At 36.5% G+C, this 16,699-nt stretch overlaps 1 protein-coding gene across 1 annotated transcript in view; it reads right to left on the bottom strand.

Moving 5' to 3' along the window:
• Positions 1 to 3,171: 3,171 nt before the first annotated feature.
• The window catches only part of LOC127853237 (uncharacterized), a 54,654-nt gene continuing 41,126 nt past the window's right edge, over positions 3,172 to 16,699 (bottom strand). Inside the window, exons 9-12 of the mRNA XM_052387574.1 lie at positions 9,665 to 9,712; positions 8,903 to 9,157; positions 8,201 to 8,346; positions 3,172 to 5,031 (exon numbers count right to left, since the gene is read on the bottom strand). Coding sequence (XP_052243534.1) covers positions 4,867 to 5,031; positions 8,201 to 8,346; positions 8,903 to 9,157; positions 9,665 to 9,712 — 614 coding nt within the window. The 3' untranslated portion in view covers positions 3,172 to 4,866. The remainder of the gene's footprint in view (positions 5,032 to 8,200; positions 8,347 to 8,902; positions 9,158 to 9,664; positions 9,713 to 16,699) is intronic.

Here is a 16,699-nt window from a genome sequence, read left to right as displayed (position 1 = left end):
CAGTAATAGTTCTTTTTTGATGTTATAAGTTTATAAACTGTAAACTGTAAAACATGTTGACAAAAATAAATTAGAAAAAGGGAAAAAAAATTGCATGGTCACTTTAAGTGTCTACCTGAACTTTACAACAATGGAACCATTTGTAACATTGATAACAAGCAAAGATACAACATTATGTGATTATTGTTGTTGTGAGCTATGGGATGCTTTATAGATTGAGTCATGTAATTTGGAATTAATAGTTGGTTCATTCACAACCGTATGCCTCTGCCAATAGGTACACTAAGGATCGCCATAAGGGCGAATATCGTTCGCCTCAAGGGCTCATTGAGTTGTTATATACTTTTTTTACTGTAAAATCTATACAATATAGCGAACCACTAAAAATTACCTTTCTTTATTACAGAATAAGGTAATGTTTTCAATATCAAGTCATTTTTTAATGAGGGGAAACGTATCTGACAAAATTGGTGATGGTATAAAGATGATCGATAATTGAACACTTCTGAATTGACCGTCACCAAAAGTTATTAATACTGTAACAAATACAAATTCATTGTGAGATAGTATTTTATAACATTTTATTTCAAAATTTTATTTATTTTGAGTATGAAGACGAAAGTGTTTGCTATAACGTCACAAATCATGCTAAACAAAACTTATCTTTGCAAACTACAAAGATAACAATGTCAGACTCAAAGACAAAATCGACTCGAGGACGAATTGTTCACCATTTGGAGACTTAATATTCACTATGTGGAGCTCATGTCCCTAGCTTCAGGGTCTAGGTAACAGGGAAAGGTTAATTTTGGACGTGACTTCATGGCAAAAAATGGTTACATTTTAGAAATATATAGCTTTTCCACACTGCAACTTCCTTTTTCACCATAAAATTTTACAAGAGTTCCGCGGTCGGAGATGACCGCATTGAAGCCGGATTTTTGATTTAAATGACAGGAAAGTACCTTTCGTGTTTTTGTCAATGCAATACTTAAATTACTGAAATATTGTTCAAAGGTCAAAATGAAATGTAAGTACTTTTCAAGGCATGAGCAAACCTTGTGTTATGTTTTGAATGCATGCATATACATGAACAACAATAACCAGTGGTCATCTAAGTGTGCTTGCAAACCTTCATGTCAAGTTTGAAGACTCTATGTCCAAGCATACCAAAGTTATAACAATTTTAACATTTTAACATTTAAGGTCACAGTGACCTTGACCTTCAAATGAATGACATTGAAATGACCAGTGGTCATCTTCTAGTACTGGCCAATCTTTATTTCAAGTTTGAAGACTCTAGGTACAAGCATACCAAAGTTATAACATGAAATAAGAACTTTAACATTTTTACATTCAAGGTCACAGTGACCTTGACCTTCAAATGAATGACCTTGAAATGTCCAGTGGTTACTTACTAGTTCTGGCCAACCTTCATGTCAAGTTTCAAGACTCTAGGTCCAAGCATACCAAAGTTATAACAACTTTAACATTTTTACATTCAAGGTCACAGTGACCTTGACCTTCAAATGAATGACCTTGAAATGTCCAGTGGTTACTTACTAGTTCTGGCCAACCTTCATGTCAAGTTTCAAGACTCTAGGTCCAAGCATACCAAAGTTATAACAACTTTAACATTTTTATATTGAAGGTCACAGTGACCTTCACCTTCAAATGAATGACCTTGAAATGACCAGTGGTCATCTGTTAATCCTGGCCAACCTTCATGTCAAGTTTGAAGACTCTAGGTCCAAGCATACCAAAGTTATACCATGAAATAAGAACTTTAACATTTTTACATTCAAGGTCACAGTGACCTTGACCTTCAAATGAATGACCTTGAAATGACCAGTGGTTACTAACTAGTTATGGCCAACCTTCATGTCAAGTTTCAAGACTCTAGGTCCAAGCATACCAAAGTTATAAGAACTTTAACATTTTTTATATTGAAGGTCACAGTGACCTTGACCTTCAAATGAATGACCTTGAAATGACCAGTGGTCATCTGTTAATCCTGGCCAACCTTCATGTCAAGTTTGAAGACTCTAGGTCCAAGCATACCAAAGTTATACCATGAAATAAGAACTTTAACATTTTCGAGCACGCCGCCACCCCGCCCGCCCGCCCGCCCCCCCCGCCCGCCCGACAACATCAATCTATAAGCCGAGATTTTTTCAAAAAAAATCCGGCTAAAAATGTTCACCATGTGCAGATAGCTTGTTTTGTGTATGACCTGTTTCCTTTTGTAAAGGTCACACATAAAGGTCAAATGTATTATAAGGGCATTATCCATTTTGTTAGGATGGTAACATATTGGTATATTCGTTTAATTACATTCTTTGTGTTACAGTACCGAATACATGTAAAGGCTATGTACAAACATAACATACTTTTTGTGCAATGTGTTATAAATTGGTATGTTTTATGTTTTCATTGATTATTTGAAATAAATCTATTACACAGAACTGGGTAATTTAAAAAAAGTTTCAAAAACACATTTAAACGATATTGATGTATTAATATTATACTTTCTTAATGATTTGAACCGTTTTCCTAAAACAGATCTGATTTTTATTTAATGCTTGTAAATTAACTCTTGCAGTGCTGGAACCGAGTTTTGAAAGCCTTTGCAAACAGTTTTGGATCCAGATGAGACACCACAGAAGGTTGGGTTTCATCAGGATCCAAACTGTTTGCTATTCTGATAGTATTCTTTGAAACAAATCGAAGAAAATGCTAATTTTAAAAATTCAGCTGACAACATTTTAGCAGACGACAAATTTCCCAGCATGCAAATGGTTAAGTACTTTTCAGAATGACGCATTATATGCCAAAGGTCTGCTGAATTGGTGTTATGGATGGTAAATACATCACTTCTGATTTGAAGAAATTCCGTTCCGTAAAAACACATGTTATGTGCAGGAACAGCTCAAGTGATCGATCAAAGTTACAGAATCCCCGGAAGCAACAAATTACATGCACCTATTTTGCAAAGTACATTATTTTGATCACACATACAGTAACAGCTGAATTTTAGACAACATTTGGTTATTATTTTAATGGACTTATCCCGGATAGATGTTATCAAAACTGCAAGACTTGTAATCGTGATCTTGTTAATCTTGAACAAACCCAATCTTATCCCACTTCACAAACAACTAACTTCTAATGTTATAAACAATACATTTAATCTACACACACAAGGCATCACAACAAGAAGGTTAGAAAATCTTTTTAAAAAAAACAGAAAGTACACGTGAATAAAAACCTACTTACTAATGCACATTTTTCTAAATTATCAAACCAATATAACACAAAACCTGCAGCTCATTTGATTATTTGCACACTATGCTTTATAAGAACATTTCGTATAAGCATTTAAATTAAATATGATTTTAATTTATGTGTTTTTGTTATTGTTTTTTCTCGTGCACAATTTATTTTCTCCGCAGAATATTACATACACACGTAGAAATTAACATTCATAAATACAAAGCTTTTTATATTGTAGTAAACTTTCATATCAAAAGTATTTCATGTACTTCAGGAAAAAGGTTTTGGTTTTCTGAAAACATGGTCGGCAGGAGACGGTTCATTTTTCCTTGTATGGCTATAGTAAAACCTTTTTGATTCTCTAGAGGTCACATTCGTTGTCCGATCTTCATGAAACCTGATCAGAAGATTTGTCTCAATTAAATCTTGAATGATTTCAAAAAATGGTTCTGGTTGTTTGAAAAACATCGCCCCAAGGTGTTGGTACATTGTTTATGCCCCGGTAGGGTTGCATATAGCAGTTGAACTGTCCGTCAGTCTGTCCGTCCGTCCGTCCGAAAACTTTAACATTGCCCATAACTTTTGCAATATTGAAGATAGCAACTTGATGTTTGACATGGATATGTATCTCATGAAGCTGCACATTTTGAGAAGTGAAAGGTCAAGTTCATCCTTCAAGGTCAAAAGTCAAAAAATACAATCCAAGGGAAGTAATAAGCTTTAGAAGGGAGATAATTTATAAACCTGCCAAATGTTATATTGAAATTTTATTTCAAAGCGGCGCAATAGGGGCCATTGCGTTTCTGACAAACACATCTCTTGTTTCTTATCTTGATTTATATGGCTAAAGTAAAACCTTGTTAACACTCTAGAGGCCACAGTTATTGTCCGATCTTCATAAAATTTGGACAGAATATTTGTCTAAATGATATCTTGCTCTAGAAGACACATTCATTCTCCAATCTTCATGAAGCTTGGTCAGAACTTTTGTTTATTGATATCTTCGATAAGTTCGAAATTAGTTCCGGTCTATTGAAAAGCATGGCTTCCAGCGGGCAGGGCATACATGTATGTACTTATGTGGCTTTAGTATAACCTTGTTACCACACTTTAAGTCACATGTATAGTTCACTCTTCGTGAAATTTGGTCAGAACACTTGTTCAGATAATATCTCGGGCTGCACAGAACAGGTCACTTCCTTGGTATCTCAGGTAAGCGACTTTGGGCATTTCAGGCCGTCTTGTTTTAATGTAAGTAAATAATATGGGTCCTTGAGATTTTTGTTAAAAGTTGGCAGGTGTTCAAATGCGTCAATATATTTCTGTATTATGTTTATAACTCTTTGGTACATTGAGAAATTCATGTTTGTTCAAACCTGTGTATCCAAATATTCTTTGGAAATAAAACAGTTTCTTTCTGCCATAATATCTGTCACAAAACGAATACTCATTTCATATAGACTTTTGATATAGATATAGCTATTGCTTATTTTGACATTATGATAATGACATAGAGGCAAATATCACTATACATTGACACTACACATTGTTTCTTTAGGAAATAACGAGTCCTCTTCGCTTTTCTCAGACGTTCTAGCGTCCTAGTATCGTGTCCCGCAACTGACGTAAGTGCGCGACAATCGTGGTGACGTCGAGCAGAAAGATGCAGACTAGAACTCCCGCGAGGAACACAATGGCTCCCGAGCCGACCACCGTAGCTTCCACCCTATAGTCGGGAGCACTCGTCAGTTTCCGTATCTAGGTTGAAAGAATGAGAATCAGTAATGCAAACTAAGTGTCTATAGCAGACGGCAGCGGCGTTAAGTGTTCGCTGGGTCCATTTATTTGAAAAGAAAAACAGTGGTAACAGAAACAAAAATGCCAGTTTTTGTTTTAGTAAACAAACAGGCGCAATAAATGTATTATCACATGTGCCGCCTTGAGGGTAAATATTAGTTTCGTACTTTCTTCATTTCAGTTAACCCTTTGCATGCTGGGAAATTTGTCGTCTGCTAAAATGTCGTCTGCTGATTTTCTAAAACTTTTCTTCGATTTTTTTTCCATTATACTATCAGAATAGCAAACAGTTTGGATCCTGATGAGACGCCATGTTCTGTGGTGTCTCATCTGGATCCAAACTGTTTGCAAAGGCCTTCAAAATTCGGTTCCAGCACTGAAAGAGTTAATAAAGGAATACATCAAACACTCGTATGCTATTGACGATACACTATATGAGCTATGCCAACATCTACTTATACATGTCTGTAGGTCCGATACCCGCCGTTTAGAGTGCCCGAGTATTCTGCAAGACTTCCTACGAGTGTTCTGAATGGCAAACATTTCTCGCCGTTACATCATTTTTTCGGCGTAGCTGTATTAAGCCAGCTTTTCACTTTACCTGAACTTTGTAAGTGTCAAATAAAATTCAAATAAAAGGTACAAATTAATACACTTCATTTATTCCATTGGCTGATTTGAGCATACCACCAGAACATTGGAAACATATCCGCGTCTTTGTAACACTGTTCTACTGCATGAAACAATTTGATCTCTAATGAAAAGGCTTAATAGAAAGAACCGTTTTACACTCAATTCTCGACATCAAAATAGTTTGTGCGTGCACCTTTTATTTTCATAGAATTACCAGCGCAAAAGCGTTTATACTTAAAGGCTATGTTCTCATATTTAGTACATACTTCCATATTCCTGTCAACATGTAAACATGTAAAAGTATAAAGAGCAGTGGAAGCGAGGCCTCACTTTAATGGATTGCATTTCGACCCGCGAGGTATCGAGTTTATATACAGGTAATCACCGGAGTTCGCGGCCAGTAAAATAATGGATTCTTAATGTGTTTTCAACACTACAATGATAAATACTATTTTTGATTAATTTAACAATAATTATTCCACCATATTGTCTAATGTATTAAGCATGAGCGCGATGATTCTCGATACTGTAAATAATCAAATCAAATGGCAATGCCCGACAAACCACTAAAACAGGTTTGTTCGAAGAACGCGCCTATAAATACGGATACTTCGCGTGTGGCCGGTTGACTCATATGTTTTAATTTCAATTCCATTCTTATTTTGGTTTTCTGTTTTGTTTCTATAGGTTTATGACCAGCAATTTGTAATAATGTAAAATAAGCCGCGAAAACTCCGCGTAACATCCCGTTCAGCGTGTGATGCAGCTAAGCACTGCACAGAAAAAGACATTCGCTATCCTTGGTCTCATTCATTGAACTATCAACGCCGTATATCTTTTTATGCCCCCCTTCAAAGAAGAGGGGGTTTATTGCTTTGCTCATGTCGGTCTGTCGGTCGGTCGGTCTGTCTGTCGGTCGGTCGGTCCACCAGGTGGTTGTCAGACGATAACTCAAGAACGCTTAGGCCTAGCATCATGAAACTTCATAGGTACATTGATCATGACTCACAGATGACCCCTATTCATTTTGATGTCACTAGGTCAAAGGTCAAGGTCACTGTGACCCGAAATAGTAAAATGGTTTCCGGATGATAATTCAAGAACGCTTATGCCTAGGATCATGAAACTTCATAGGTAGATTGATCATGACTAGCAGATGACCCCTATTGATTTTCAGGTCACTAGGTCAAAGGTCAAGGTCACGGTGACCCGAAATAGTAAAATGGTTTCCGGATGATAATTCAAGAACCCTTATGCCTAGGATCATGAAACTTGATAGGTAGATGGATCATGACTAGCAGATGACCCCTATTGATTTTCAGGTCACTAGGTCAAAGGTCAAGGTCACGGTGACCCGAAATAGTAAAATGGTTTCCGGATGATAACTCAAGAACGCTTATGCCTAGGATCATGAAACTTGATAGGTACATTGATCATGACTGGCAGATGACCCCTATTGATTTTCAGGTCACTAGGTCAAAGGTCAAGGTCACAGTGACCCGAAATAGTAAAATGGTTTCCTGATGATAACTCAGGAAAGCTTATGGCTAGGATCATGAAACTTCATAGGTACATTGATCATGACTCGCAGATGACCCCTATTGATTTTCAGGTCACTAGGTCAAAGGTCAAGGTCACAGTGACAAAAAACATATTTACAAAATGGCTGTCACTACAACTTAGAGCCCATATGGGGGGCATGCATGTTTTACAAACAGCCCTTGTTTAAAGATATTTCGTGTTACAGTTAAATAAACTTAAGCGAATATGTTTAAAAGTACTAAATCCCAGTGGTAAGTTATATCACAGCACCTGCGTGTACACTAAACAAGTGACAACACATAAAGCATTCACCCCTGCGTATAAGTATTGCCCGTGCTAAGTTCCAAATCGTTTATTACACTTACTGCCAGTGATCAATCATAAATCGTTTACTCCATGTACAGATGAGTCGCGTTCTGAGAAAACTGGGCATACTGCATGTGCGTCAAGTGTCGTCCCAGATAAGCCTGTGCAGTCCGCACAGCCTAATCAGGGACGACACTTTCCGCTTTTATTGTAATTTTAGTTTAAAGGAAGTCCCTTATCGAAAATCTTGTTTAGGCGGAAAGTGTCGTCCCTGATTAGCCTGTGCGGACTGCACAGGCTAATCTGGGACGACACTTTACGCACATGCATTCTGCCCAGTTTTCTCAGAACATGACTGATATATTGTCAGTGGTAAAATCATACTCGCTCGTATACTTATTGCACTCGATAAATCATAGATCGAATACTAGTACTGTAATGTTATTTTCCGTGGTAAATCATTATGATAGTACCCTTGTGTACATTAATGGCCAAAAGTAGGTAAACAAAAAGCAACCCACCATACGTCCGAAAATAACATACGGACACTCACTGAAGTCGTACATTAAGTGCTCACGCGTACAGTCAAGTTAAATGGGGACTTTCAGGTTTACACTTTTGCCTGGTGAAAGTGATGTAAATGCCGTACCGATGAGCTCAGTTCCTCCTTGTTGACCATGAGTTTTTCCTGTATGGCGGCCACTATCTGCTCCAGCTCCTCCGCCGTGTAGTTCTTGGGCTCTGTCACCCACCCACAGGGGCATATACACTCCGTGTAGCAGGTCTCCACGGGCTCTGAGGACAAAAAAAGGCTAGTTTCTCTGTGTTGTTGTTTTCTGTTACCACGGTCGTCATTAAACTTTCAAACATTTCACTCTTCCTAAGCCTAGACATGTCGACATTCAAACGAATTGCTAGGACACAGTTGCTAACAACTGACCTACTGAAATCAGAGGTACCGAGAGTTTCTAAAGACCAATATCTGGATTCAAAGAATTATGTTTAATCAAATTAGATAACGATGAGACTCGGTCTCAATATTTAAAGTTTGGCATACGAAAATCTGAAATCGAAATTTCGTCTTAACCTTAAACCATTTGACAAATGCAATTGCCAAATGCACTTCATAATTACGACAACACAATACACAAGAACATCTCGGAATAGAAAAAGATCACGCATTAAACGTGTGTGCAATCTATCGACATTATTTTTACTTTCACATGGAATTCGGATGTGATGAAAAAGACATCCTGTTAAATTCGCCGATATGAACCGCATGCCACCTTTGCGTACGAATTCCGATCAAAAAGCATTGATTTAAATGATGTTATATGAATGTACATAATACCAGAGACATTCGTCGTAGGCGTCGACGCAGTTATGATTGTCGCCCCCGAAACCGGGTCTGGAAGAAGAGGTTCGAGACCCGGATGTGTGTCGATAACCATGTTTGGGTCGAGAGGCAGGGCAGGCAGCGGATTGGGATCGGTAGTGACCATTTCTGGCGAAGTTGTGATGCTGATATCGTCTGTATGATCAGCCGTCGCGTTGTCGCAGAACAAGAGGTCGCCAGGGATGTACAGGTCCAAGCTGCGATCAGTCACTGAACAGAGATATGGTGAAGGTATTAATCAACAGACCTACCGTGAATACGATTGATGCCACTTGAGCACGCATTAACGCTTTTAAGCCTTGTGGACTCTCCCATCCTTCTAAATTGGATAAATTAATTTCCAAAATTAGGGATGTCTATAGTATATTCATTTCTATATTTAGAATATTTCGTACAGTAATTCCTTTAAGCAAACAGCGCAGAGCCTGATGAGACGCCGCATCGTGCGGCGTCTCATCTGGGTCTACGCTGTTTGCCAATGTCCTTTTCTAGACGCTAGGCATAAATGGGTTAATCAACAGACCTACCGTGAATACAATCATCATATTACGACAATTGCTCTATTATGCTTATTCGTAGTATTATCAGTACAACTTTTTAAGGCATGTTTTTCCGATATCTCTATTTTTTTCTAATTTGTTTCGTTTTTTAGATGAAATTATTAAAACGATACTATAAAGGGAGAATGCCCGACAGATAAAAGCAAAACAAACATACCTGTCCCATTAAAGCAGTCTTCGTTGAGACTGCCATCCAGATCTAAGTCTACAATGTAACAAAGAACACGTGCATCTTCGGAAAGAAGGAGTTGTAAAATAAAGCATTGCGACGGTCACGGTTAATTTTACTGATGATTTTCCGAACATTCCGAAACGGTCAAAAATGAACAATTCGGCGTCCACATTTGATAACATTTAAAATATGGACGACAAACATTTTGCGATTCCGGTCAAGCACCAAAGATTCGAGAGGAGTGCAGAAGCATTAAAATCAGACATGAAAAAGTCCTCGATCGCCTTTTAAACGCCCCCGAAACCCCCTGATTTTCCAAAGTCGCATTTGGATGAAAGTATCATTAACCTATTTATGCCTAGCGTCTAGAAAAAAGGCCTTGGCAAACAGCGTAGATCCAGATGAGACGCCGCATGATGCGGCGTCTCATCAGGGTCTACGCCGTTTGCTTAAAGGAATTTCTGTAAGAAACATTCTAAATATTGAAATAAATATACTAGACATCCCTAATATTGGAAATAAATTGATCCAATTTAGAAGGATCGGAGAGTCCACTAGGCATAAATGGGTTAATCGGAATGTGAATGCATTATCGGCTAATCATGTAGTGGTTTTCATCATACAGCTTAATTATTTGATAGAAGGAACTTCAAGCTGCAAGTAAACGTGTACTTTACATGTCTTCGATATGTACATAGCAGGCTACATTTTTGCATATTTCTTCTCGATCAAGTGTGTCGCGTTCGAGAAAACTGGGCATAATGCATGTGCGTAGTGCCGTTCCAGACATGCACAGGCTAATCAGGGACGACACTTTCCGCTTTTATGGTATTTGTCTTTTAAAGGAAGTCCCTTCTTACCGAAGATCTTGTTTAAGCGGAAAGTGTCGTCCATGATTAGCCTGTGCAAACTGCACAGGCTAATCTGGGACGACACTTTATGCACATGCATTATGCCCCAGTTTTCTCAGAACAAGACAGAATTGAATGTTAACATTTCAAATAAGTGAACCGTATTAGAATAAAATCCGTAAGTTATCAATCGATATAGGGTTTCTTCTTTATAAATGCAAAACAAATCGCCATACTAATACTTCTAGCGGTTGTCTGCTAACGAAATCATTTGTTTGCATCATTCAGGTCAAGGACGCGGTTGAATTTTGAAATGCAGTCGCATTAAGTGTAATGATAGTGTGTGTCTAGGATGGAATATATTACAGTGATGGGATGAATTGCTCGAATGAAACCGGTGAGACTGCTTTTCCGATTTCTTTAAAATGTGAAACGAACTCAAATAACCCAATGCTTTCTTTAACAATTGACGGATTGAGAACACTCTGGATCAGCAGACGATTTATTTCATAAATCAATCTCTGGGTTAATGGTCGCCATCTTACGAACTACTTTCAAAAGTACAACAACAACAATATAAACAGTAGAAGTCAATTTTAATTGCGAAAATTTGAAAAATTGAGTACATGTGTCACGGTTGTTGAATGGAATAGTGTTATGCTTAACTGTCTAGATCTACGAACGCATTTGAACTGGTAGTGGAATTGTTGGTGGAAATGAAATTTAGAAATATATCTTGTAATTCATCATCGTGTAGAATTATCATCAGCATCATTTCTGTGGAACATTGCAATATTAAAAATACACGTGTTTCATAGCTATGGTGCTTTTGGCATAGTTCACAAACCATCAACACTGAAATAATTCCTGAACACAGGTAAAGTAAATAATTGAATTTGTGCAGAATGTTTATTTTTTTTACAAATTATCATTTATTTTAACCAATTTATTTTAGATAGATTGCACCACGGATTCTAGATTACACGGATTCTAGATTACACGGATAAGAAACGGGACCGTTACGCCAAAGGTTTACTCCCGATTGTCCCACATTTTTATGTTAAGAGTAAAATATCGATAACGGAAAATACAGGTAAGTCGCATATCTGGGGCTCGAAAAGGGGTATTTCGTGTATTTATTTGATTAAATTAACAAAACATAAACACAAAAGTGTTTCTCGATAAATATTTTATTTTTATTTTCTTCCAATAGAGGGAATATAGACACACTTTATTAACATTTTATATTTAATCACCAATCGATTTAATATCTATAAAAATGAAATATGAATGCATTAAAAACCACCATCTACAACTTCTACACTTCAGCATATCGTCAGTCTCGATAAAAAAGGACAAAACTGCATTTTGTAACAATCTGAAATAACATCCTTTTCGATCGATACCGACGATATACCGTGCGATGATTGAGGAGTTGTTCTCTCATTTCTGTTTATGTATTTACTAACATAAAATAAACAAATAAAATGCTTCTCGATCAATATTTTATTTTTATTTTCTCCAGTAGCATGAAATATAGACTAACTTTAATAATAATCGTATATTGCAGTTAGGTAGGTTTGTTACGGCTTATTAGATTTATTAAACAATTGTGTGTTTATGTGACAAACAAATAATATATAATTATCGTTTTATACTTTGATCGTAGTTAATCAAAATAATACTTTAATTATGTTTATAACGCATGCATGTTTGTCCAGTTCTGGTATTACTGTTAAGTGTTTGAAGTGTAATTCGTGAACCGACCTATAACTTTACCCTTCTTACCCCTCTTCACACCTACATAAAGGGTGTATTGGTTTTTAGCATAGGTGCGTTTACGCACCTATGCTTATGGTATATACCACATTTCAAAAATCCACATCGCTCGGTTACCCATTATGAAGCCTTACCTGATCAAAAATCAGACGAAATATCTATTTAATTTAGTATATGGTCATTCTTACAAAAAAAATTTGGAAACGTTTTTCTAACGTTTTCTTCCAAGAATATTGCTGACACCGTTTTTAGTGAATTTTTCTAAGACCGTTTTATGTCAAAAAATCTTCTTATAACCTAAAACAAATTTCGGGCGAGGTATAAAACCCGGAACTATCCGGAAATCTTTATGGTAAAACCCGGATCCGATATAAATGGTTATAACTTCATTATTATTCGTCCGATATTAATTATAATGGTACCGTTGTAAAGAAGATCCTCTACAGATTCTAACCATATCAAAATATTTTATGGCAGGGTCGTAGTCGGCCTGTAAATCGCGGACAAAGTCGGCCTGTTTTAACGTTTTTTTTTACACACGCAAATGCCGAAAAGAAAACCCGGATCCGATATAAATGGTTATAACTTCATTATTATTCGTCCGATATTAATTATAATGGTACCGTTGTAAAGAAGATCCTCTACAGATTCTAACCATATCAAAATATTTTATGGCAGGGTCGTAGTCGGCCTGTAAATCGCGGACAAAGTCGGCCTGTTTTAACGTTTTTTTTTACACACGCAAATGCCGAAAAGAAAACCCGGATCCGATATAAATGGTTATAACTTCATTATTATTCGTCCGATATTAATTATAATGGTACCGTTGTAAAGAAGATCCTCTACAGATTCTAACCATATCAAAATATTTTATGGCAGGGTCGTAGTCGGCCTGTAAATCGCGGACAAAGTCGGCCTGTTTTAACGTTTTTTTTTACACACGCAAATGCCGAAAAGAAAACCCGGAACCGATATAAATGGTTATAACTTCATTATTATTCGTCCGATATTAATTATAATGGTACCGTTGTAAAGAAGATCCTCTACAAATTCTAACCATATCAAAATATTTTATGGCAGGGTCGTAGTCGGCCTGTAAATCGCGGACAAAGTCGGCCTGTTTTAACGTTTTTTTTTACACACGCAAATGCCGAGAAGAAAACCCGGAACCGATATAAATGGTTATGACTTCATTATTATTCGTCCGATATTAATTATAATGGTACCGTTGTAAAGAAGATCCTCTACAGATTCTAACCATATCAAAATATTGTATGGCAGGGTCGTAGTCGGCCTGTAAATCGCGGACAAAGTCGGCCTGTTTTAACGGTTTTTTTTACACACGCAAATGCCGAGAAGAAAACCCGGAACCGATATAAATGGTTATAAATGCATTATTATTCGTCCGATATTAATTATAATGGTACCGTTGTAAAGAAGATCCTCTACAGATTCTAACCATATCAAAATATTGTATGGCAGGGTCGTAGTCGGCCTGTAAATCGCGGACAAAGTCGGCCTGTTTTAACGGTTTTTTTACACACGCAAATGCCGTAAAGAAAACCCGGAACCGATATAAATGGTTATAAATGCATTATTATTCGTCCGATATTAATTATAATGGTACCGTTGTAAAGAAGATCCTCTACATTTTCTAACCATATCAAAATATTTTATGGCAGGATCGTAGTCGGCCTGTAAATCGCGGACAAAGTCGGCCTGTTTTAACGGTTTTTTTTTACACACGCTAATGCCGTAAAGAAAACCAGGAACCGATATAAATGGTTATAAATGCATTATTATTCGTCCGATATTAATTGTAATGGTACCGTTGTAAAGAAGATCCTCTACAGTTTCTAATAATGTTAAAATATTTTATGGCAGGGACAGTGTTAACCTGTAAATCGCTGTGCGGTAAAAGTTGACCGAAAAATACCGTGTTTTTTTTAACACAGAACAATGTCTTGAGGAAAACACGGAAAAGCTAAAAGGGGTTATAAAAGCATCCTTTTCCCAACCGACCATACATTTTTGGTACCGTTGTTACGGTATTGTTCCACTGTTTCTAAATATGTAAAAAATATTGTGAGAAAGCATAATATGAAATAAGGCGAAGCATCAAAGCGAAAATGGTTATAAATGCATTATTATTCGTCCGATATTAATTATAATGGTACCGTTGTAAAGAAGATACTCCACAGTTATTAACCATGTCAAAATAATTTATGGCAGGGTCAGAGTCCGCCTGTAAATCCCGGTCAAAGTCAGCCTGTTTTAACGGTTTTTTTTACACACGGAAATGCCTTAAGGAAAACCCGGAGAAGGTAAACGGGGTTATAAAACAGTATTATTGACTCGATATTAATTATAATGGTATTGTAGTACAGGAGAACCTCCACAGTTTCTAACCATCTAAAAATATTTTAAGGCAGGTTCAGATTCAGCCTGTAAATCGCGGTCAAAGTCGGCCTATTTTAACGTTTTGTACACGCGCAAATGCCTATAGGACTACCCGGAAAAGGTGATAAAATCATCACTTTCCCAACCGACCATACATTATTTGATACCATTGTAATGTAAACAATGGACCTATTCCTACGGCCGTGTTAATACCAATATGAAAAGATGCCATATCAATCCACAACCCCTGGGTAGGTAGATGGGCACCTTAGACCACTAAGTCACGGTAACTATGTCTGTTACTGCTACTTTTGACATTGATATTACCAGTTAAATGTCAATTTCGTGACATGGTTCATGCAATACCCTGAAATTTTCCGGGGACACAGTAACAACAACTGCCAATTAAGGATACAATGGTCGCGATCACAGGTTAGTGCCACCCTTGTATATCTGCTCTTGGCATGTTGTTCTTACTTACTGTCAATCGAAGATTTGGGTCTTGGGTAGATATACAGCTTGTTGTCAAACCGTTCCGATCCGAATACTTAAATAAGAAGTTTTTTGTTAAGAAAAAAATCATAACTGCAATACAAGTCTAGCTTTGATCACGATATAAATCATATAAACATTTTATGAATCGGTGTTGATATAAAGTGTGTTAATTGACCTTGTGCTCGAATTGTTGTGTTTGATTTTATTTACTTACAATGCCTTTAGTAGTGGGACATAGCCAGACAAAGTACTTGTCTGATTATTTGTGTAAGGGATCGTACACAGTGTTCTCGTATTCTGGATATAAAACGCTCCAGTTTATGTACGAGAGGGACGTTTTTGAAGTTGCGCCTTTCTTTTCGGTAAGTACCGTGCACAGTACATATATATATATATATATATATTATGATATGATTATATATTGTATATATGGGTAGATTGCTCACTATGTATTGTTCACGATGTCTATACATAGTTATTTACGGGTGCATACAATCACCGCAAAGTACAGAAAAGCATCGAATAGCACCGAAAAGCACCGAAAATACACTCAATTTCTCGCTATATATATGCAATATATCGTTTCTAGTGTGTGTTAACGGGTTTAATTAGTTAATTAATGGTTATATGATTGTATGTCTATACTACAAAATTGGATAAATATCGGCAATATACCGACCGAAATGCTTTTCCTGTGAAGACCGAAAAGCACTCAATTTCTCGCTATATATATATATATAGAGTTCCTATAAACGGATTTAAATTAAATAAAAGTTAAGAAAAACATGTGTGGAAAAATACCAAATAAGCCAGATACTTCATTCTGATTTCGTCAATACTGTACAGATCTTAAATTTACGGATCATTGTAATTTCCTGCAACGATATCTATTCATACGACACACGAACACTAACACGGATCTTAATTAAGCAGACAAATGCTTCTGCTATTCACAAATTCACACGAGCCGCACTTTTATAAAGGATAATAACTGAATATACACTTATTGACAGAGATCAACGCAAATGTATATTATGTAACCTAAATGACATCGAGGATGAATTTCACTTTGTTCTTAAATGTCCTTATTATAATGATGTTAGGAATGCATTAATTCCGAAATATTATAGAATCCGACCGAATATGTTCATGTTTATTAAACTACTTAATAGCACAAACAAAACTGTATTAAGAAAGCTAGCCATGTATTGTTTAACATGCTTTAAAATAAGAGAAAATGTCATATATATGTAGTGTTAAATAGAAGTACATTTTTCACAAAAAAAAATAAGGTCAGAAATATGTAACTGTATCTATATTTTTGTAAACCTATATGCATAACATTGTGTGACCACTGTGTATTAAACCCATCCATGTACCATTCTCACGAAATATATGTTCACGAAATATATTTCGTGTTTATTTAGATTATTTATTCTTTAAAATTATGTGTGTTTTTGGGTGTACTTCAACGCATGCTGTTATTTATATGTAT

Source organism: Dreissena polymorpha, chromosome 12, assembly GCF_020536995.1.
Source record: "Dreissena polymorpha isolate Duluth1 chromosome 12, UMN_Dpol_1.0, whole genome shotgun sequence".
NCBI lineage: Eukaryota > Metazoa > Mollusca > Bivalvia > Myida > Dreissenidae > Dreissena > Dreissena polymorpha.
Note: the sequence above shows the minus strand (reverse complement) of the source record. Positions and strands in the feature narration are given on the sequence as shown.